This window comes from Ogataea haglerorum, assembly GCF_019207285.1.
Source record: "Ogataea haglerorum isolate 81-453-3 chromosome Unknown 81-453-3_NODE_5_length_632335_cov_97.011461, whole genome shotgun sequence".
In the NCBI taxonomy this organism is placed as follows: Eukaryota; Fungi; Ascomycota; class Pichiomycetes; order Pichiales; family Pichiaceae; genus Ogataea; species Ogataea haglerorum.
The window spans coordinates 362860-384535 of NW_025065155.1; the positions used below are offsets into that span (position 1 = coordinate 362860).

General features: G+C 54.8%; 10 protein-coding genes across 10 annotated transcripts; 5 read left to right on the top strand and 5 right to left on the bottom strand.

Moving 5' to 3' along the window:
• Window positions 1-13: 13 nt before the first annotated feature.
• KL911_002152 (uncharacterized protein) lies at window positions 14-1222 on the bottom strand (the record flags this gene model as incomplete). The annotated part of the gene is made up of 1 exon (XM_043197190.1): window positions 14-1222. The coding sequence occupies one exon, from the start codon at window positions 1220-1222 to the stop codon at window positions 14-16; it is 1209 nt and encodes a 402-aa protein (XP_043055157.1).
• A 93-nt stretch (window positions 1223-1315) lies between these two features.
• On the bottom strand, window positions 1316-4357 carry KL911_002153 (uncharacterized protein; the record flags this gene model as incomplete). The annotated part of the gene is made up of 1 exon (XM_043197191.1): window positions 1316-4357. One exon carries the CDS (start codon window positions 4355-4357, stop codon window positions 1316-1318), a length of 3042 nt encoding a protein of 1013 aa, XP_043055158.1.
• Window positions 4358-4620: 263 nt separating this feature from the next.
• On the bottom strand, window positions 4621-6372 carry KL911_002154 (uncharacterized protein; the record flags this gene model as incomplete). The annotated part of the gene is made up of 1 exon (XM_043197192.1): window positions 4621-6372. The coding sequence occupies one exon, from the start codon at window positions 6370-6372 to the stop codon at window positions 4621-4623; it is 1752 nt and encodes a 583-aa protein (XP_043055159.1).
• Window positions 6373-6450: 78 nt separating this feature from the next.
• On the bottom strand, window positions 6451-9591 carry KL911_002155 (uncharacterized protein; the record flags this gene model as incomplete). The annotated part of the gene is made up of 1 exon (XM_043197193.1): window positions 6451-9591. The coding sequence occupies one exon, from the start codon at window positions 9589-9591 to the stop codon at window positions 6451-6453; it is 3141 nt and encodes a 1046-aa protein (XP_043055160.1).
• A 759-nt stretch (window positions 9592-10350) lies between these two features.
• KL911_002156 (uncharacterized protein) lies at window positions 10351-12682 on the top strand (the record flags this gene model as incomplete). The annotated part of the gene is made up of 2 exons (XM_043197194.1): window positions 10351-10525; window positions 10989-12682. The coding sequence occupies 2 exons, from the start codon at window positions 10351-10353 to the stop codon at window positions 12680-12682; spliced, it is 1869 nt and encodes a 622-aa protein (XP_043055161.1).
• A 285-nt stretch (window positions 12683-12967) lies between these two features.
• KL911_002157 (uncharacterized protein) lies at window positions 12968-17957 on the top strand (the record flags this gene model as incomplete). Its single annotated transcript, XM_043197195.1, has 2 exons — window positions 12968-13196; window positions 13297-17957. The coding sequence occupies 2 exons, from the start codon at window positions 12968-12970 to the stop codon at window positions 17955-17957; spliced, it is 4890 nt and encodes a 1629-aa protein (XP_043055162.1).
• Window positions 17958-18011: 54 nt separating this feature from the next.
• Window positions 18012-18710, bottom strand: KL911_002158 (uncharacterized protein; the record flags this gene model as incomplete). Its single annotated transcript, XM_043197196.1, has 1 exon — window positions 18012-18710. One exon carries the CDS (start codon window positions 18708-18710, stop codon window positions 18012-18014), a length of 699 nt encoding a protein of 232 aa, XP_043055163.1.
• An 86-nt stretch (window positions 18711-18796) lies between these two features.
• On the top strand, window positions 18797-19573 carry KL911_002159 (uncharacterized protein; the record flags this gene model as incomplete). Its single annotated transcript, XM_043197197.1, has 1 exon — window positions 18797-19573. One exon carries the CDS (start codon window positions 18797-18799, stop codon window positions 19571-19573), a length of 777 nt encoding a protein of 258 aa, XP_043055164.1.
• Window positions 19574-19605: 32 nt separating this feature from the next.
• KL911_002160 (uncharacterized protein) lies at window positions 19606-20676 on the top strand (the record flags this gene model as incomplete). Its single annotated transcript, XM_043197199.1, has 1 exon — window positions 19606-20676. The coding sequence occupies one exon, from the start codon at window positions 19606-19608 to the stop codon at window positions 20674-20676; it is 1071 nt and encodes a 356-aa protein (XP_043055165.1).
• Window positions 20677-20727: 51 nt separating this feature from the next.
• KL911_002161 (uncharacterized protein) lies at window positions 20728-21675 on the top strand (the record flags this gene model as incomplete). Its single annotated transcript, XM_043197200.1, has 1 exon — window positions 20728-21675. One exon carries the CDS (start codon window positions 20728-20730, stop codon window positions 21673-21675), a length of 948 nt encoding a protein of 315 aa, XP_043055166.1.
• Window position 21676: the final 1 nt, after the last annotated feature.

Below are 21676 nucleotides of genomic sequence, written 5' to 3' on the forward strand. Positions count from 1 at the left end.
GTGTACATATATTCTATCTACCGTCATCATGTTTCTGTCTCTTGACCCGCTCGTCGCTCTCCATCACGCGCTTCATGCTGTCCTGTATCACCTCCCTGCCGTCCTTGCCGTCCACGCGCCGGAAATACGGCTGCAGCCGCCAGTACGGCACCTCTCTGTAGCGGCCGCCCCAGTTCTCGATCTCGCCAACACGTACCCGGTCGAGCTCCGCAATGTTGTCCTGCTCATATATCTTCGCCACCACGTCCTCTATCATCTTTACAACAGTCTCAAGCTCCTCCAGCGACGAGTTTCTGCTCAGTTTCGCCACCTCGGCACGAACGTCCGTGTGAATGCTCAAAAAGTTGCGCAGCGACTTGAACAAGTGCGACTTGAAACAGCGACGGCTCTCCGACCCCTCGCACCGAGCAACCACGTCATAGTACTCGCGCACAAACCGGTCTATTCGCGGGAACTGTTTCTCGATGTCCTCGGTCTGTGTCCAGAAAACGCCTGGATTGTACAGGTTGCCCTCCGCAGACATCACTGCGTCGCAGCCGACCTCTCTCACGCATCGGTCAATGTCTTCTGGATACAGAATGTTCCCGTTGCTCAAGAAGACGGTCTCTGGAGGCAGGTTGTCTCTAAGGTACTTCACGAGCTTCCAGTTCGCGAACCCGGTCTTCTGGCCCTTCATCTCACGCGTCCGCCCGTGGACAGTTAGAAACTGCGCGCCTGCGTCCAAACACATCTTCGCGTACGCGAGGCTCTTTTCCCAGTCGTCGTAAACCCTGATTTTGGCTGTGACCGGGATTTTGAGGTTTCTGTGCAGGGTGTTGATAAGTTTCGAGATCAGATCCCAGTCCTCCATCAGAAAGGACCCGTAGTGGCCCTTGCGCGCGATTCCCTGAGGACACCCCAGGTTCAGGTCCACGGCATCGCATCTGTCCTCAACGTGCCTGGCGGCCTGAAGAAGGTAGTCTGGGTCGTTTGCGCAGAACTGCACGATCAGCGGCCTGTCCACTTCGGAGCCGTCCATCGGCCCAAACATCTTCTCGCGGTACTTTTCGTCCGTCGCAAAAAGTCGAGAATGAAGCATGGGAGAGTAGCATAGGTCTGCGCCGTACTTCCTGGATATCATCCGCCATGCAAGCTCGGAACCGTCCACCATCGGTGCCACCACCTTTTTCGGACGCCCAAGCTTGTCGTAGAGCTGTCTGCCGGTCAATTTCGAGTTTGTCATGAAAAGAGACCGAATGCTTGATAGCATATATTTTTTTATTTTTTTTCAATAAATTTTCTCGTTCATGCAAACATTATGTAAAATTCATTACTTTTAATGGGAGGATCCGGGACTAAAACGGGACTGCGTGTGGTGGATTGCTGTCGCACGAGCTTTCAGCGCCTCGGCGAAAACCAGAGCAATAGGCCACACCGGCGCGTCAGCCAGAATACGGACCCCTAAAGACAGGCATCTCGAGCTCAATCTCGCACTCATCATGATCTGGGCTATTGGACGCAGGTCTCCCGGCTCCAAAGCCAGCCTGGCTATTTCGTCGTCCAGAATATCCACATCTAGCGCGCCGTTAGCCTGGATGCGCAGAAATTCAGAGTACGATGAGTTGTTGGACCCTTTTGGTAGCAAATTTTCTTCCACCTTCTTGAAGATGGTCTCTGTACGGAGCCAGAGCACTCTGTCGGCTGTGGTGAGGTCGTTGTATTTTTCTGGCGCCGACAGATAGTTGATGGCCCATTCTTCGGTAGTGTAGAGGTATTCGGAGATGAGAAGCGCGGACGTGAACAGACATGTCAAAAAGAAAATTGGAGTTCTGACAGACGTCTTTTCGGCATCGTTAGTGATGGAGATGATCTCGACCCACAGGTTGATGATGTCGAGCGAGTAGCTGATAGAGTCCCGCAGGGCCTCCAGGTCGCCCGTCAGGTTCTTGATTTCCGTGTTCATTCCATCCCAGTCTCTGTACCACACCTTTTTCAGAATTGGAGAGATGTAGACGCATTTGCATATTTTTGCAAAGGACAGGAGCGGCAGGATCAACTTCAAGACAGGGCTCTGGCTGATGGTGTGCAGGTTCTGGCCGCGCGGGACGATCGGCCCGCCGTTGCGGATGAAACAGCTCTCCCACGACTTGATGATGCTCTCCAGCTGCGGTCTGATTTCCAGCCTCCACTCGGCCATGTTTGCGCCGACGCTTTTGTTGGATTTGGCCAGCTCCTGGCGCTGGCGATGGATGTCTCCGTTCAAGGACATCAGCAGCGACAGGAGACACCTGAACCCGATTTCTTTGTCGAGCGTATGGTTGTTCAGGTCGCGCCAGAGGTCTTTGTAGGAGTTGAACCCGTTGCTGAGCTGGATGAGCGAGAACTTCGAGTCGACTCGCACGTTGTTCTCCTTCAGCACCCCTAGCCACTCCAGCTCCGTCTTGCTTCTCCACAGACTCTCCAATGAGCACGGAGACCCGCATCTGATGTCGTCTGCGGTGAGCTGGATCGGAGACCCGATCAGAGACCCAAACAGCACGCAAAGGTAATGCAGACAGTGGACGGTTCGGATTCTGCTCTGCGCGCGGATGAAGTACTCGTAGCAGGACCTCACGAGGGCCGAGTTGCCGGATATTTCCGTCGTGATTGTTGGCGGCAGCTGGAACGTTTCGACCGGCATGTCCAGCTTGGTGGTCTTGACCAGCGACACCAGCGACGTGAGCTGGCGCGAGGTCAGCTTTGTCACCTCGACGTCGTTGTGGAACATGCCCAGAAACATGTGCAGCAGCAGCGCCTGCGTGATGTGCAGGGGCACCTCGTTGAACTTGTTCCGCGCCAGCTGGCTCTCCATGAAGTTGTGTATCAGGAACCGCGAGAAGTTGAAGAGCGTGGACGAGTTGCGCGCGTGGAACGAGTACAGCGCGCCGATGGCGGCCATCGACAGCAGCAGCGGGGTCTGCTCGAGGTCGCGCTCGACGTTGAGCGACGGAATGTGGACGAACGGGAAGTACTTGTCGAACTCGATTTCGTAGAGGGCGAGGTAGTGGTTGAGGTCGTCGGACTGCGGGAACTGCGACGCTTTCAGGTGGTACTTGTTCATGATGTGCGTGCGCACCATCTCCGGAAAACGACCCGGGTGAGCTGGGTGCTGCTGGCTCTGGGAAAGCGAAATGTGCTTGAAGAGGTCAAGTTGCCTGGAACGGAAGAACTGCGAGAGATCGTTCGTTGGAGAGTCGTTGGACAGAGGAGAGTGGTTCGAGTTGTTCGTGGCCGGCGAGTCTGTGAACCCGATGTGGTTCGAGACGGGCGGAAACTCTGTTTCGATCGGGGCGTTGATGAACTCGAACAGCCAGTCCTCGTTCGAGTGCTGGTCGTCGTCGGTGGACGGCTTACTGTCTTTTTTTTCCGGGCTCGTGAGCGAGTTGTTGCTGAAAACGCTGCTTTCCGGGGTGAAGTCGAAGTCCTGGCCCGCGAGCTTGCCCTGGAACAGCGACGTGATGGCCGGCGGCGCCGCCTGCGGGACGTTGGCGGTGTGGTCGTGCAGCCCCTGCAGGTCGAGGTTGTCGAGGTCGAGGTAGACAATGTCGCCCTGCTGGTACCTGAGCTGCGGCGAGCTGAACTGGACCTGCGGCGCCGTGTCGTTGCTGTAGCCTGTGTACGAGTTGGACGTGGCCGCCGAGAACGACGCGTGGCGATGGGCTCTGCGCTGGGTCTTGTCCGCGTTCGCGCTCTCGCCCACGACGACACCCCGGGACGGGGTGTCGTCGTGGGCGAAACCGGTGCCGGGCATGTTTCGCGGCGAAAAGAACAGGCCGGCCGAGCCTGGCTGCGACGCAGCCACAAGGTCCGCGCCCTGGCTCGCCGAGTCCTCCTCCAGCAGCGGGCTCGAGCTGTTGGGCAGCGGCAGTTGCGCGTTGGTGTTGTTGCGGACGATGTTGATGTTGTCGTTGAGATAGTCGCTCACAATCTCGCCGTCGCGCGGCGCCGACTTGGCCCCGCGGCCCTTGCGCGGCGCCTTGGTCCTGTTGTTGGTGGGCAGCGACGAGTGCAGCTTTTGCTGGTGTCTCAAAACAAGGTCTCGCCGCGCAAAACAGCGTCCGCACGCCGCACATTGGAACGGCTTCTCGTTGGTATGGCTGCGCTCGTGCCGCTTGAGGTGCTCGAGTCGCGCAAACGCGCGCGTGCAAGTGGCACACACGTGGGGCCGGGGTTTATCCGTCTTGATGGTCGCACTCTTCTTGGGGATCGGCATCGGCTCCTGGCACAGGTCCGAACCGGCTGAGTGCGTGGCCGTGTCGAGGCCGGACATCGGAGCGCTGGCCAGGCCGGGAACCGGATCCAAAGAGTACTGCGTAATGGATACTACTTTGTCCGTCATGATGACCAATAAATATTATCCATCAAATATAAAACTAGGGGGTTGCCGATTTTTTTCTATTCTACCAGCAAATTTTTAAATGCGTTTCCAGCGTCCCCAGACCATGCGGCCCTACAAAGCCACCGCGTCACCCCGTAATTATTTTTCACCTCCCGCCTGCGGCAGCCTTCGGACTCCTACAACACTTGCATCTTTTCACAAAGATGACGCAAATCCGGGGTTGCCGCCACCCATTGCCGTAAAAAGCAGTGCATGCATATTTTCTATCTATATGTGGTATAATTTTTCGACTGGGGGTTCGGATTTTCGTTGGAAACCCCGTTTTGTTGAGCGTCGTGGCCAAACTCCGAGTCGACCGTCGCCGCGTACGCCTCCGTGAACGACTGCACCACGCAGTCCGGAACCCCTACGCCATCGCCAAACGTTGTTCCGCCCAACGTCACCTTGTCTCCGAATACCTGCCGGACCGCTGCGGCCACTTTCTTTTTCAACTCCTCGTGGCCAACACGGTACTGCGGAATTGCGTCGGTCCAATACTCGATCTCGATCACCTCCGCCCCGTTGCACTTCTCCAGGTCGATGTGCAGCTTGCTCATCAGCACGTCGCGCACAATCTTGTGCACTCTGGACCGCGTCGGCAGGTCCTCGCCGCTCTTGAGCTGGTGGCCGCCCAGCATCAGCGTCAGCTTCGTGTACGAGTTCGTGATCACCGCGCCCCTGTTGGCCACGGCCTTGGCCAGTCCCGCCAGCTTCTCGTCCGAGATTGGAGACTCGCTCGTCAGCTCGGTGCTCACGTCGTTGTAGAAAAATAGCCGTCTCGAGTTCTGCTCGATGTCGCTGTCGAAAATCACCCCCAGCAGCTGGGTCTCGTCCTGCATCGTCTTGGGCACCAGGAAGCCAAAGCCAGGGTGCGACAGCAGCCTCAAAGCGGGCACATACACGTTGGCCAGCACGACCGTGGTGTACTCCACGGGAGCCACCAGGGCGCCGATCTCGGCGCTCTGCAGCACGGCAGCGGTCCCTGGAGCGTCCACGGTGAGCCGCAGATGGTCCACGCGCGCCGTCTCGCCCGTCGAAAGCGCCAGCTCCAGCCCGTCCTCCGTCTGGGCCACACCTCGCACCGCCGTGTTTGTGTGCACAGACACGTTTGCAGGCAGGTTTTTCTGGAGGGCGGCCACGAGCGACTCGAGGCCGTCTCGCATGGTCAGCACGGGGAATTTGCGCAGGAATCTGGCCGTCTTGGACACGTTGAACGCCGGCTTGAACACCTTCGAGTACAGCGCGACCTCTGGCGCGAGCTGGTCGGGCGTCCTTTTTCTCAGACTCTGCAGCAGCTGCGACACCCCGTAGCGGACGATCGACCCGTGCTGCCGCTCAATGTCCACCAGCCGCGACAGCACGCTGGCCGCACTCAGTTTGGCCACGTCTCCGGCGTAGACTCCGTGCATAATGGCGCTCACAACGTTGTCCGAAACAGACTTGTTGAACCTTCTCGAGACAAACTGCTCTACCGTCTCGTCAGGCGTCGACTTGGACCTCACAAACGGCTCCTTCAGCAGGCCAAGCAAAACACCCTTGCCGAGCGGGTCGAAGAGAAACCGCAAAAACGAAGACAAAGAGTACGGAACAGGAGTCAATTTCCCAGAGTGGCCCTCTGTGTCAGAGTGTGGACTCAGGAGATATTTTCTATTACCCAGAGAGTTTTTCGATATGCCAAGGAGCTCGTTCTGGGCATTGCACTTGAAGAGCAGGTCCAGAATTAGCAGGACGCCGGGGCTTTCTCCGCGGAGAGTGCGCGGCCCTTTTTCCAGGATAGTGTAGTCCTGATTGGCGCGAGAATCGTACTCGGTGGTGCCAAGCCGTTTCGATCTGATGTAGCCACCGCATCTGGCGGATTTCTCGTACAGATCGATTCTGAGATCCGGCCGTAGACTGGCGAGGAAGTAGGCATAGGTCAGCCCCGAGATCCCGCCGCCGACGACTCCCACTCTGCCCTGTTGCGGAATGAGTGGCATGAAGAATGATTTAAATTGGGTGATTTTTTATTGGAAAATAGCAGGGGTGTGGAATCTTTTTTGGTTTTACGTCATCTATTACGTCGTCAGCGATTGGTACTCCTTCTCCAAGTCCGCAGAGTACACCAGCTCGCTTTTCTGTTCTTCGGCCGGCTGCAAGCCTGCCGTATGTACCAACTGGACTGGTCTCTTGATGATCCACCGGTCGTCCTCCTCCAGGGTGTACAGCAGGTTGAGGATCGTGAGATAGTTGTCGCCAATGAGCTTGATATCGTTGAATTTGTTCTGTTTCATCAGTTCCAGGCCAATGCTGTTGAAACGGTACAGCGCCTCCACGGCAGCTCTGTAGTCGCCCTGTTTAAGGCGCAAGGTGTAGCATATGCGGTAGTATTTGAGCGATGTTTTGAGATCGCTGTTCAGCGCGCTCGACTCGCCCAGACTGTAAATTAGATCGTCCACCTTGTCCGCGTCCTCATTAAACGGATAGTCCAAGATTTTGGGGATCTGGTTCATCTGGAATAGCTTGTACACAAACTGCTTGATTGGGTGTTTTCTGTATTTTCTCTCCATTTTCAGGATCGTGTCGTGGGCCAGCTCAAATTCCTGCAGCTTGAGAGCCAGCTGGAACACCTTTAGCAAGATCGCCTGGTCATCGGAAACGTCCTTGAGCTCTGTTTTCGTCGCAAGCGCTTTTAATGCCAGTTTGAGAGCCAGCTGGTCGAACTGTTTCGATTGGAACAGAGTGCTGAGGTCGTAGAAGTAGTCCGATTTGGAGTCCACCAAGATCAGGTTGGTACAGTCCGACACCGGTTGCAACGCTTTTTTCTCTGCTGCGGAAGCCGTCTTTGCGGCCTGTGTGATCTGGTCTGCGTGGGTAGTGAACAGCTCAAAGGCTTCTTTTCCCTGCTTGGTGTTGAGCAAAATCAGTCCCTTCAAAACGCTGGAAATTCCAGTTTCAGGAAGATATTTCACCAAGTGTGCGTCCTGGAACCGTTCGTCCTTGACGAGCTTTGCCACGATCGAGTAAACAAACGTATTCTGCAGCAGAAGGCCAAAAATGTGTGTCAGCAAATGGTTGAGGTTGTTGGCTCTCACCATAACTCCACCCTCGAAAACGTCCTCCAAATGCCCCAGCAGCAAAGGCGACGGCACCCGCAAGGACAGCTCTACGCATCTGTACAGTTTTGCCAGCTCCGTGTAGTACCTGATCATTTGCGGATTGACGTCCACAGTGAGAACGATCAAAAGTAATCCAAGAATCAGCTTTCTCTGCAGCAGCAGATTATTTTTCAGCGACGACACCAGTAAAGTTCCGCCCAAATTGCCAAACCTGACTTTCTTAATAGGAACGTAGCCCGCGTTGTCCAGAGTCGAGAGGCTGATGAGGAATTCAAAAAGCTGCATAGTATCCTTTGAAGCATTCAAAGCAGTGAGCAGTTCGGTGACCATTGTCTCGTCTACGTAAGGTGCCAATTCTTCCTGGAAAATAGTATTCATCTGCGGCTCTGCAGCCTCTGGACAGTCGCAAACACGTTGCGTCACTTTGAACACAACTTCCTGAGGAAACTTGGCGACGAAAGATAGCACATACTTGGCCAGCGGGCGCAAATCCCTGGCGTTGATATTGGAATACTGCAAGTCCTCGTTTGTAAGAGTGTCATTGTAGATGATGAGCGCAAACGGTGAGGACGGCACAATCGCAGACAAGCCGTGAGTTTTTTGGATTAGCAGGATGCCGTCAACGAGGTCCAACCCAACAGATGGTTCCAATTGTCGGGAAAGTTCTTTGCAAGCGTTGTCAAATTTCACCCATTGTTTCTTGAGACTGTTGAGATGATCTTGTAGGTCCAAACCGTGTGTAATCACATGTTGCAACCTTTCCTGCAGCGGTAGAGCAGCACTTTCCAAGTTGTACTTTTGCTCCAGTATAGAGAGCACTTTTTCCACAACACGCTCGTCGTAAACCTGTAGCAACTGCATACAGTGAGAGTTCAGCAGGCTGACATCGTCGAAAAATGAAATGGACTGCGTTAGGTTATTTGCAAGCGGCGGAGCACAGCGAGTCCAGCTCATCTCGAGTTTGTCGTCTATCCGGCCCAAGAGAATATATCTAGCTCCGTGGAGAGACAACAGAAGACTGACCTGGAGATTCTGTTCCACTTTGGATAAGACCATGCTCTGGAACACCCATCTATCCACTTCGGGAGGGGCGTACTCGTTCAGTAGAATGAGCGATGCGTCTTGCTCCACAGAGAATAGTTTTAAGGACGTTTCCCCAATAGGAACGACAACCGCCAGGTATCTTCCCACCAGTCCCAGTAGGCGCGTTGGCGGGTTATTGAGGTACGCCGGATGCAGTACCTGAGGTAGGAATTCGTTAAGTGTCTGTTCTTTCTCCATAGCACCTGTCTCGAGCGACCAGAACCTGATGCTTTTATCAATACTCAGAGTGATCAGCTTGTTTTCCAGCACAACAAAGTCCAGGGCTGCTCCAACCGCCACTTGCTGGTTATCTATAACCACCGTCTCCGTCTGGTCCTTGCGCTTAGAGCCGAAAAAGGGAAGTCTGAACTGGTTGAAGTAGGACGTGTCGCTAAATGGAACCACCAGGAAGTTGTCCTCCATGTTTTCCTTGGACATTTTGAGCAGGCCACCATCCTGAAGAGCCACAATGATCGTTTTCGGGTCGATCGACCGCATAAACAAAGGAGCCCGCACGTCGAACGAGTACGGCATGCTGTATTGGCACCAGTTGTAAAAGGTCACAGGAGAGAGTGTTTCCTGGGACAGAAACGACTCCAGCGGCAGGTTCATCGAAATAAGCAGGTTTCCCGCCGTGAGAATGTTGACTGAGACTGCCGCCCCGGCATCTGTGACACTAACGCAGTTAGGTAGGGCTTTTTGAGGAAGAACAAAACACAGAGACTTGAACGTCAGGTCCAACGGATTGTTCAAGATGAGCGGCGTGAGCGTGATTCTGTAGCCGTCGGCAACCACTTGATACGAGACGGTGTTGAAGATGGCCGATTGGGCCTTGAGATCCACCAGAGCTCCGCCGACCGCGAGATGTTGTTCAAATTCAAGAGGCTGAACTTGGGGGAAGTCGGCGTTTGAAAGCGAGTGCCGTTTGAGAGTTTTGTTGATTGAGTGGGGGAGAACCACTGTCGAGGTCTTGAGGTCCGGATGGACCGCAATTTCCACAAAAGCGGTGGAGGACATGAGAAACAAGGTAAATAATAAAATATAAGAGAATATTTTTACGGGGGTGTGAATTTTGGGCGTTCGCAGTGGCGGGTGTCTGCATGGTTCAGAGGCCATTCAAGGCACACGTTAGCCAGTATGGGCCGTTTTCGTCTCCTACTCTGTGCTTTCTGGACGGATTTACAAAGAGCCTCACGGCGGGCCTCCGCTTACGTAACTCCGCGCAGGTATAAATACCTCTGAGAAAGCTGAAAAATTTTACACTTCGATGAGGATCCAAACAATCAAACTAGAGTTTATGATTGCCATGATTTCAAGTATCTGACTGAGAAGTGGTAAGTCTTGATGATGACGAAACAAAAACAAAGCTGGAATTACTGGCTGAATATCCGTGTTGATAAGTTTTTGCACCATTACTGAGAGATGTACGCTAACAGGTAGAATCAATAGGTTTTTGCGAAAAGGGTTTTTCAAACACCTATTGGCCGCTCGATGAGGATATATGCACTGGGCACCGAACGTAAATGAGTGACAATGCTAAAGGCGGGCCTCAGAAACCCGCCGTGACTGACGAGCTGGCTTTGCAAGTTTGATGCGTCGCCAAAGCCTTGTCGACGCAGAAAGTGAGTACGGTGATGAAGTCTTGATGACGAGTCAGATTCGTGGTTCACGATGACGAGACTTCTATTTTTCCATTCATGCTTTTCTGAGGTACTAACCATAGACATGCAAAGACATGCAAACCATATAAGGACTACCTGATGATACCAAACTAAAATGACAAGCATATGTCTGACTTCTGAAGACACCCTTGGGTCTGATAGTCTGCTCGATCTGGTACAGAGCGTCAGGGGACGCTCTTGGCCAGAGGCCAGCGTATATGATGATTGCACTTTCTCACGACGGTCAACTGTTGCTCCGGCACTTGATGATAATTCGGCTTTGACAAGCCGTGCACCTGAAACGCGGCACGAGTAGTAAGTATGGTGATGAGTCAGGTTTTGCTTGATTCGTGATAGCAAAAAAATATGATTTGCATGTCAGTCTGATGTACTAACCTGGAAATAGTGATGTATAGAGAACGGTCTAAATCTAAAATAAACGTTTTATTTAACTGTAGCACCGTGGTAGCAATTGTCTGCCAGTGCGTCCGACGACTGGTCTACAGACTAGCTTGAGGTGTCGTTGAAATGGCGTTCACCGTAATGTCTCGTGCACCTGCCTTTCTGGGCTACTGTTCTCCTGGTATTTCGCAATGCTGCCAATATGTCACCCCTGCTGAGAAAAAAAAACGAAAAAAAACCTTAGATATCCTCGCCGCGGCTCGCCGCGGCCGCACAAATATAAATTTATTCATCTCAACATATCACCTTCCCCGGATCTGAAACATGATGCCTCCTAAACGCACAAAAGAGCGCTATACCAGGACCTCCAAGGCGTGCGACCTGTGCCACAAGAAGAAGACACGCTGTCTGAAATCGGGCTCCTCCGTCAGCTGTCTCCGGTGTCTTGCGCTGAACGAGCCGTGCTCGCTGGCCCCCAGCACCCCAGAGTCCACCACGCCGACCTTTACCCAGCCCCAGACCCAGGAATTTGCCGAAATGTCTGTGCGCACCAGCCTGGCGTCCATCTCCTCGGACGTGAGAGAGGTTCTGCGAGTACTGAGAGACTCAACGCTTCCGGAGCCTGCTGCCTCGATCTCCGACTCGTACGAGCTCAACATGTCCTCGAGGCCGATCACCACCATCAGCACGTCGCCGCTCGCGTTCGTGGCCCACGTGCAGCCGGACACGTCGCTCTTCCCGGCCGCGGTGCTGAACCAGCTCAATTTGCTACCCTCGCTGGAAAACACGCAGACGGACATCGTGTCCATGCAGCTGCTGAGCTACGACCAGGCCGCCAAGCTGCTCGACATCTTCCGCGACAGGTACGGCCGCTGGATCTCGTTTCCGGACACCTTCAGCACGCCGCAGCTGCTCACGCATATCCGCAAAACGTGTCCGCTGCTGCTCACCGTCGCGTGCGCGCTCTCGCTGAAATACGGCGACCCCAACCTCAAAGAGCTGGTCTACCACGAGATGCTGATCATCATCAAGAGAGATCTCGAGCGGAGCCTGATAAACATGCCCAAACGGCTCGAGTTCCTCCAGTGTCTGATCATTCTCTCCATCTACAGCGTGAGTCTGAGCGACGAGGCTGCAGAGCTACGTCTCGACGGATGGTATCTGTCGCACATAGGCATCCATCTGTTTCTGCGGCTGAACAGCTACGGGCTCTTCGAGTACCTGTACGACCCGGCGCTCGTGCAGTTCGAGTTCAACGAGCTCACGTCGTACAGAATCATCAACACGCTCGTGCTCATCCATCTGGCGTACTCGCTGCTCTCTGGAAAACAGTCCTCCTACTCGCTGGGCACCCTGACCCCGAAAAAGTTCTACGACCACAGCCTGTCCACCAACTTCGACTACCGCATCATCGCAGAGGTCGAGGTCTACCTGTTTGCGTACCGGTACCTGCATCTGGGCGAGAGCCTGGAAATTGTGCGCAGCGAGATGAAAGGGTGGCTCTCCGAGTGGGAGGAGCTATTTACGAGCTCTGCAAACGAGTTTGTCGAGATCGACTACCATCTGGCCGAGCTGCTGCTGATCCTCGGCGAGAACAACGCCGACCTCGACAAGGTGCGCGAGAACGCGGAGGCGTACGAGGCGGCGTATTTCCACTCGGCAGAGATACTGAAGCTGGCCGTCTCCATCACCGACGACTCGTACTTTGCGTTTCTGTCGGACCAGATGCACATGATCATCGTGTACAACGCAATGGTGGTAGGCACGCTCCAGCGGCCGTCCGACCCAGACGTGGACGGTCTGCTGCAGCACCTGAAAAACAGATACACGAGAATCGCGACGAGCGACAACGACATGGCCTCCAAGTACAGCATGATGCTGGAGGGCAGAAACAGGTAAGAACGAGTAATGGGATGTGTTGGGAGAAGTTAATGGATTCAGATTTCTGTATTCAGTGTACTTATGTAGCTGGACAACGGGCCGGTAGCAGGCACAGCTCTGTGCGCAGCGGCCGCGAGCTGCCCTTGTTCACTGGCCAGCCTTGAGTCCGAAACAGGCTCTTCCGGTGTAGTACAGCGAGGCACCGACAGAAAGAGTCAAACCAAGGGCGTATGGGATCAGGTAGTACTTGGATCTTGGGTGAGCCATGTAGATAGGCTTGTTGGTGGTTTGGTAGAACTTTTGCAGCTCGATCACTTTGTTAGCCATGGTTGTGTTTTTAGTTTTGTCAGCCAATGATACTTTACAAAATTAAGAAAAAAATCGTCAGACGGGCGGGTCTGTCGACGCTGAGAATTTTCGGATCGGCGCGTCGATCCCAGATGCCGCAGATGCGGCTGTACGCTTCGCTGGCTTGGCAGGCTGGCCGAGCGGAGCGTCGAAGTGCGGGAGATCCAGTCTGGCGCATTGTGGCTAGTCATTACAGCCGGCCGACGGCTGTGTCGGGAAACCTGATTGCCAGCAGCCAAGCTACCTCCGTTGCAGAACATCTTCGGCCACGGTCGCCGTCCACGCCCCGAAGCTCGGCTCTCTGGCCGAGGTCACTCCCTGCTTACCTTGGTCTAAGCCTGCAGCCCTCGAAAACTCGGCCCTGGCGCAAACTCCGGCAATCTAATGCTTCGGCCGGTTTACGGTCTCGGCAATACTTTCGGGGGGGCAGCGAGTTATCACCGAGATATCTTTTCGGCCGGCAATACTTTCGGGGGGCAGCGAGTTATCACCGAGATATTTTTTCGGCCGGCAATACTTTCGGGGGGCAGCGAGTTATCACCGAGATATGTTTTCGGCCCCACTATATTTATTTATGAGCTGCCGCAACAATGCAAACATCAACCAGCAATGTCAGATTCTATCTCAGTGAAGTCGGGGGAGTCCCAGTACTCGGGGTTTGACTCCAACGTCGAAACCCAGGTCAGAAAGCTTGCCCGCGAGCTCTCGCACGTCTCTGCTGGCGAGACGGAGAAGAACGACAACGACGCTCGTTCGCTGATCAGAACGCTCACAAACTACTCCCAGGTACCTGGCGTGAACCCGTTCGTCGAGGACGGCGTCGACGCGCGCCTGAACCCAGACTCGGACGATTTCGACGCCAAGCTCTGGATTCAGAACATGCGCAAGCTGATGGACTCGGATCCAGACTACTACAAGCCTGCCAGTCTTTCTGTTGCGTTTAGAAACCTCCGTGCCAGGGGCGTTGTGTCCTCGGAGGACTACCAAACAACCATTCTGACTGCGCCCATCAAGTTCGTGATGGAGAAATACAACAACACGTTCAGGAAAAACGTGGAGTCGCGGTATTTCGATATTCTGAAGCCCATGGACGGCCTCATCTTGCCCGGCACGTTCACGCTTGTTCTTGGCCGTCCGGGCGCTGGGTGCTCGACGTTTCTGAAAGCAATCTCGTCGCAGACTTACGGATTCGAGGTCGCTCCGGAAAGCGTGATTTCGTACGACGGATTCAGTCCCAAGGATATCAGGTCCAACTACAGAGGAGAGGTCACGTTTTCCGCCGAAAAGGACGAACACTTCCCGCAGCTGACAGTGCGCCAGACGCTGGGGTTTGCGGCCAAGCTCAAGGCCCCGAGAAACAGGCCGCAGGGCGTGTCTGCCCAGGCATACGCCGATCACATGACCAAGGTCTACATGGCGATGTACGGGTTGTCGCATACGGCCGACACGAAAGTGGGCAACGATTTTGTCAAGGGCGTTTCTGGAGGCGAGCGCAAGCGTGTTTCCACGGCCGAGCTGTCGTTGTGCGGCTCGAAAATCCAGTGCTGGGACAATTCCACCCGAGGTTTAGATTCTGCCACCGCTCTGGAGTTTTTGCGTGCACTGAAAACCTCTGCCACCGTGCTGCAAACCACCCCGGTCACGTCCGTGTACCAGTGCTCTACGGACTCGTACAACCTCTTCGACAACGTGCTGCTGCTCTACGAGGGCTACCAGATCTACTACGGCCCGGCCGCGCACGCAAAGCAGTTTTTCCAGGACATGGGCTACGTGTGTCCTCCGAGACAGACGACCGCGGACTTTCTCACGTCGCTGACCTCGCCAAAGGAGAGAATCACGCGTGAGGGCATGGAACACAGAGTTCCGCGCACGCCAAAGGAGTTCAACGACTACTGGCGCGCGTCGCCCGAGTACGCAGACATGGTTGCACAGACCGATGCGCACATCAAAAAGAGCGTCGAGGACGATCTCCGCGAGCAGTTCCACCAGTCCCACGTCGCCCGACAGGAGAAGGGCTCCCGGCCGCGGTCCCCGTACACATCCACGTACTGGACCCAGGTGAGAGAAAATATGCGCAGGTACTGGTGGAAAATCAAAGGCGATCCGTCGTTGCTGTATTTCCACGTCTTTTCCCGCGTGGGCCTCTCGCTCGTGATCTCGTCGCTCTACTACAACTTGAAAAATACCACCTCCGACCTCTACTACCGCGGAGCCTGTATGTTTTTCGCAACCATATTTAATGCCATGTCTATGATGATGGAGGTGATTGTCTGTTTCGAGGCGCGTCAGATTGCCGAGAAGCACAAGAAATACGCCCTGTACCACCCTTCGACCGACGCGCTCGCGTCCGTCATCACCGAAATTCCCAACAAGCTTGTCGTCAACACCGCGTTCAACCTGGTGTTCTACTTCATGGTCAATTTCCGCAGAACTCCGGGCCATTTCTTCTTCTATCTGCTCACAAACCTCACCAGCACGCTCACGATGTCGCACATGATGCGGTCGCTGGTGTCGCTGTTCCGCACGCTGTCCGGGGCCCTGACGCCGGCGATGTTTCTGGTCAGTATGCTCGTGCTCTACACCGGCTTTGCTGTTCCTGTCAAGGACATGCACGGCTGGTCGCGATGGATCAACTATCTGGATCCAATTGCGTACGCGTTCGAGGCGCTGATCGCAAACGAGTTCCACGGCAGAGAGTTCGTGTGCAATGATTTTATTCCGGGCTATTCTGGCGTACCAAGGGAAAACACTATCTGCAACACTCTGGGCGCCGAGGCAGGCGAGACGACGATTTCCGGGACCAGATACATTGCCCTGGCGTACAAGTACTACGCCAAGCACAAGTGGAGAAACTGGGGCATCAATCTGTCGTTTGCGATCTTTTTCCTTGGAGTGTACCTCATTCTGGTGGAGAATTCCAAATCCGCCATGCAAAAAGGAGACGTGTTGCTCTTCCTGTCGAACTGGTTCAAAGCGCCAACGCACGCCAGAGCGAAAAGCGACATCGAGACGGCCAATAAGATCGAGAGCGTCAATTTCGCCAAGGACGAGGCCGGGTCGACCTCCGACTCCGGCGGGCTTGCCACCGGTAACGGCATCTTCCACTGGAGAGACGTTTCTTTCGACATAAAGGTCGGCAACAAGCCCAAGAGAATTCTGGACCACGTGGACGGCTGGGTGAAGCCCGGCACGCTGACCGCGCTGATGGGCGCGTCCGGCGCCGGAAAGACCACGCTGCTGGACGTGCTGGCCAACAGAGTCACCATCGGCGTGGTGACCGGCTCCATCTTTGTCAATGGCAAGGAGAGAAACCAGTCGTTCCAGAGATTCACCGGATACGCGCAGCAGCAGGACCTCCATATCCAGACGGCCACGGTGCGCGAGTCTTTGCGGTTCAGCGCATATCTCCGTCAGGACGCTTCTGTGTCTAAACAGGAGAAGGACGACTATGTTGAAGAGATTATACGTGTTCTGGAGATGGAGAGCTATGCCGACGCCGTGGTTGGCGAGGCAGGCCAGGGCTTAAACATCGAGCAGCGCAAAAGACTCACCATCGGCGTGGAACTCGTTGCCAAGCCGCAGCTGCTGCTGTTCCTGGACGAACCCACGTCGGGGCTGGACTCGCAGACCGCGTGGTCGATCTGCCAGCTCCTGCGGAAACTCTCCAACAGCGGCCAGGCCATTCTGTGCACGATCCATCAGCCGTCGGCCCGGCTTCTGCAGGAGTTCGACAGACTGCTTTTCCTGGCAGCTGGCGGAAAAACCGTGTATTTTGGAGAGCTTGGGCCCAACTGCAAAACGCTGATCGACTACTTCGAAAAGAACGGTGCTGAGCCGTGTCCCGTGCACGCCAATCCTGCCGAGTGGATGCTGGAAGTCATTGGCGCGGCGCCTGGCTCGCACGCGCAAAAAGACTACCACGAGGTGTGGACCAGCTCTCCAGAGAGAGCGGCTGTCTTAGAGGAGCTGCACAGACTGGAAGAAGTCGCCGACGAGAGAACGCAGCACAAAGAAACCAAGCAGCGCCAGTTCGCCACGTCGTTTGCGACCCAGTACCTCCTCGTCACCAAACGCATGGTCCAGCAGTACATCCGTACACCGTCCTACATCTACTCAAAGCTCCTGATGGCCATAGGTGTGTCCATGTTCAACGGGTTCACGTTCTTCCACGCCAACCACACCAAACAGGGCCTGCAGAATCAAATGCTCTCCATCTATCTTATGTGCACGTCCGGCATGGTGTATTTCCAGCAGCTGCTCCCGCTGGTCGAAGAGGAGAGAAACGTCTACGAAGTGAGAGAACGGCCGTCGAAGCTGTACAGCTGGTACGCGTTTGTGTCTGCAACGTTCACGGCCGAGCTCCCGTGGAGTTTCATTACCGGCACGCTGTCCTTTGTCACATGGTACCTGCCCCTGGGCCTGTACAGGGATGCGGAGCAGACACACTCCGTTTCTGAGCGCGCCGGCCTGGTCTGGTTGTTGCTGACGTTCTTCTACATCTACGCCACGACTCTCGGCTACTTCTGCTCGTTCGGACTGGAGGAGATGTCCAACGGAATGAACAACTCGTTTATGGTGTTTATGCTGTCGATGAACTTCTCCGGCGTGCTGGTGTATCCTACCGGTTTCTGGACCTGGTTGTACCACGTTTCTCCGCTGACGTGGTGGATCGGCGGCATTGTTCCTGCGGGAATCCGCGACACGCGAATCCGCTGCGCCAGCGATGAGTACGTCAAGTTGCCGCCTCTCTCTGGCCAGACCTGCGGCCAGTACATGCAGGAGTTTATTACCAAGAACGGCGGATATGTGGTGAACCCAGACGCTACAGACATGTGCGAATTCTGCTCCATGTCCAACTCCAACCAGTTCCTCTTGCAAAGGCACATGAACCCAGACCACATGTGGAGAAACTTTGGGCTGATGGTTGCTTACTCGGCATTCAACATTATCTGTACTTATGCCTTTTACTACGTCTTCCGTGTGCCAAAGAAGCGCAGCCGTGTGGAAAAAGAAACCTTTTTTACCGAGGAGGCGGAAGACGAGAAAGCTGCGCCAAAGAAATGGTGGCAGAAGCTAGGCAAGAAAAATTAAACTAGCGATTTTAACATTTCTCGGTCAAGAGAATTAAGTGTAATTATTATCTGTTCAGTACCACTCAAAGTCGTCTGCCCAGTCGCCTGTGGACGATCCCAGTTTGAACTGCTCGAGCTTTTTCTCGAATTCGAGGGCGTTCTTCTTCTGGATCAGCGACGGGTCGGGCGAAGCTTCTTGCGAGGCAGCTTTCCTGCTTCGTGCGGTCCGAGCCGTAGAGTTGTCTTTTTTATGCGCGCGGTCCCGTCGAGGTTTCGACTTACCCTCGCGGGAGCGTTCTAGGGGCTCTGGGTCGGCATATCGGCTCTGCAACCGCGGCGCCTTCCATTCAGGATCTATCCGCGAGAGCAGCGAGTTGGCCGACTTTTGAGGCTCCCTCCGGCTCTCCCTGAGCCTAGTTGGTTTACCCCCTGAGTGCTCTTTGGCTCTATGCGCGACTCCTTGAGGTTGTTGCTCTTCTTGCTTCGCTGTGGTCTTGTGAATCTCTGCCGAGCATTTTGCTGGCAACAGTCTCTGAGCACTCTTGGAAAGCGCGCCCTTCGACACAGGGACAGTCTCCCAGTCCGAGTCGTCGCTCACTTCCTCCACAGAGTCAGAAAACTGGGTGTTGGCGCTCTCCCGACTGCGGCTCTCGCGAGACGCTGGCTCGCCCGAAAACCCCTTGCCTGCTAGCTTTTTATCCTGTTTCACAGCCGTCGCCACTGCTTCTGTGTCGTCTGCCCACTTCGAAGCAAGAGGCGCTCCGGCTGGCATAGTCAAAAGTTCTGTCAAGTCAAAAAAATGTTCGGATTAGTTAATCAATTAGTGCGGTAGCCTGGGGAAATTATCTTTTTTATAACATGTTTAGGAGAGTCTTTTCGACAACGCCAGTGAGAGCCTCCGATCCGCTCATGGACTCGGTGCAGCAGGCCGTCAAGGCCAAGTACTCGCAGACCAAGTCCTCGTTCGGCATGAGACTCGTCAAGGTCTTCCTCCCCACCCTGCTCGGCTTGACAGCGTACGTGGGCTACAACTCCTACAATTCTAGACCGGCATTCATTCCGCTGCTCTACACCAAATCGCTGCCTCTGGCGCGCTCCAAGGAGGCCAAAGGCATTGATCTCGACAAGCTGAAGGCAAACACCAAGGAGATCCTCCTCTCTAAACTATCCATGAACCACAAAATTAAAAATACGCTGGGGCTTCCGCTGCAATTGGGCGAGTTCCTGAGCTTCAACGTGAAAATCGAGTACAAAAACGTGTTTTTCGAAGGACTCGAAATCGACTGCACCAAAAGATGGTTCCCTCCAGAGTTCAGGTGGAGCCACCGCGAGTTTGCGCCAAAGCTGAAGGACGACCTGAACGGCCTGCTGGAGCCCATGACCTCGGACGGATCCTTCAGACTGGATTCGGTGGAAAACCGTTACGGCAGCAAGCGAGACTACAACATGATAGTGGGCGGATCTATAGAGGCGTACTCGACGTTCGACCTGGTGTCGGACGATGTCGATCCCGGGACCGCGAAAATCACGTTCGCGGGAACGATCCAGTATGACCACATCAAATCTCTGAAAACTGACACAATCGTCCTCTCGTACAGGTCAAACGGCCAGACAGTGGTGCACCAGCTGCTATAAGATCGGGCTGTGCAAAAATATTTTTCCAAAGAATGCCTCCCACGGTGTTGTTCAAGAACGGTCTGCGGTATGTTGAGCCGTACATGAGGCGCATCACTGCCGTTACGAGACCACGGTGGGTCGGGAAGCCATTTCTGGAGGTTCTGGCGACCGATTTCCGCGGCAGAGACATCAGCAAGTACAGCCAGCTGATCGACTCTGGAGACATGTATATTTGGCGAAACACCCCGGCAGGCGTGGAGACAGTCCGCGGCGCCCAGCTGAGAACCGAGAAGCTGCAACGTGGAGACAGAATCAGCAACAGTTTCCACCATCACGAGAAACCCGTGATTGCGGCCCCGATAGACGTCGTCTACGAGGACAGCGAGATGCTGGTGGTGAACAAGCCGGCAGGGATTCCTGTGCATCCCACGTCGGGGTACTTCCAGAACACCGTGCTGGAGATCCTGAAACGCGAACACGGGCAGAGCCAGCTGCATCTGCTGCATCGTCTGGACAAGAGCGTCTCTGGGGTGCTCATTATGGCTAAAAATCTCCCGAAATTCAGGCGGCTCCGGAAGGAAATAGAGGACAAAAAAAGAGCTTCCAAAGAGTACATAGCCCGCGTCCGAGGTAGGTTCCCGAGCTCCGTGGCGTGCCACGACGACGTGGTGGTCCTCGACCCTCTCAAGAGGTATCGGCACGGCGGCGTGGGAGACGCCAAGAGGGCCTCCACGAAATTTTCGCTGCTCGAGTACAATTCTGAGCTGGACGAAAGCACGGTGAAATGCGTGCTCCAGACGGGCCGAAAACACCAGATCCGAATACATCTGCGAAACCTGGGACACCCGATCGTGAACGATCCACTCTATGGCCCTTCCGGGATCTTGAACCAACCAATGACCTCGCGGCCGTCCAGGAAGGAATTTTCTTTAATTCAGGAAAAAGCAGAGCAGCTACTGAGCGCCATAACGCTTCCCGGGAGGTGCGAGGTGTGCGGGTTTCCGAACCACGTCGACCCCACTCCGGAAGAGCTCGTGATATACCTGCATGCCCGCAAATACATGGTGCAAGGGTCCTGGAGCTACTCTGTTCCGGACCCTGGCTGGGCCAAATTTCTATAGTGTACATAAATCGTCGCGTCGCGCAATCGAAAAATATTTCTAAGATAGCTGATGGCGACATTCACCGATCCGCTCGACTCCATCACCGATCCGAGCGACTGGGGCGACACCAGTTTCCCCAACCTGTCCAAACTGGACTCGCTTCTCCGCTGTCACATTTGCAAGGATTTCCTCAAGGCCCCGGTGCTGACTTCCTGCGACCATATATTCTGCTCTGTGTGTATCAGACGCAGTCTGGAGAGCGACAAGAAGTGTCCTTTGTGCCACGAGGAGACGTACGAAAGCAAGCTGCGCAAGGTGCTTCTTCTGGACGAGATATCATCGTGGTTCACGCGGAACCGGCCAGAGCTTCTTGACAAACACAGGCCGACCGCGAATAACACTCCGGAGCCTGTAGCTGCGCCAGAGGCGGAGAAGCCCGCGGCCGTGCTCAGATACGAGTCGCGCAAGAAGCGCGCGGCCGAGGACCCCCTCGTGGAGTGTCCGGTATGCTCCACGTTCATGTCTGCTGACGAGCTGCAGACATCCCATATAGACAGTTGTCTGGCCAACAAGCGGGCCAGGCCGAGCCCGAGCCGGCCGGTGATCTCCAGTTTTTTCAAGAAAGAGCGCACGCCCCAGACGCAGCCCGAGTTCGTCAAGAAGAAGCCCAAAATCACCAATCTGGACCCCACCATATCCACCAACAAGCTCAAGGAAAAGCTCAATTCCTGGAACCTCCCCACAGGCGGGACACGGCACCAGCTGGAGACCCGCATGAAGGAGTTCATCAGCATGTACAACGCGAACCTGGACTCGGTAAATCCCGTAGACGACCGCGTGCTGATCAACCGGCTCATGAAATGGGAAGGAACGTACTCGCTGAGCAATACGGCGGGCGACGCCGAGGAGGACGGCGCGCAGTGGCGCAGGAAGTACAAGGCGGAATACGACGAACTGATAAAACAGGCCAGAGCCAACATGAACCGCATGAATACCAAGTTAGATACTACCGACTAAT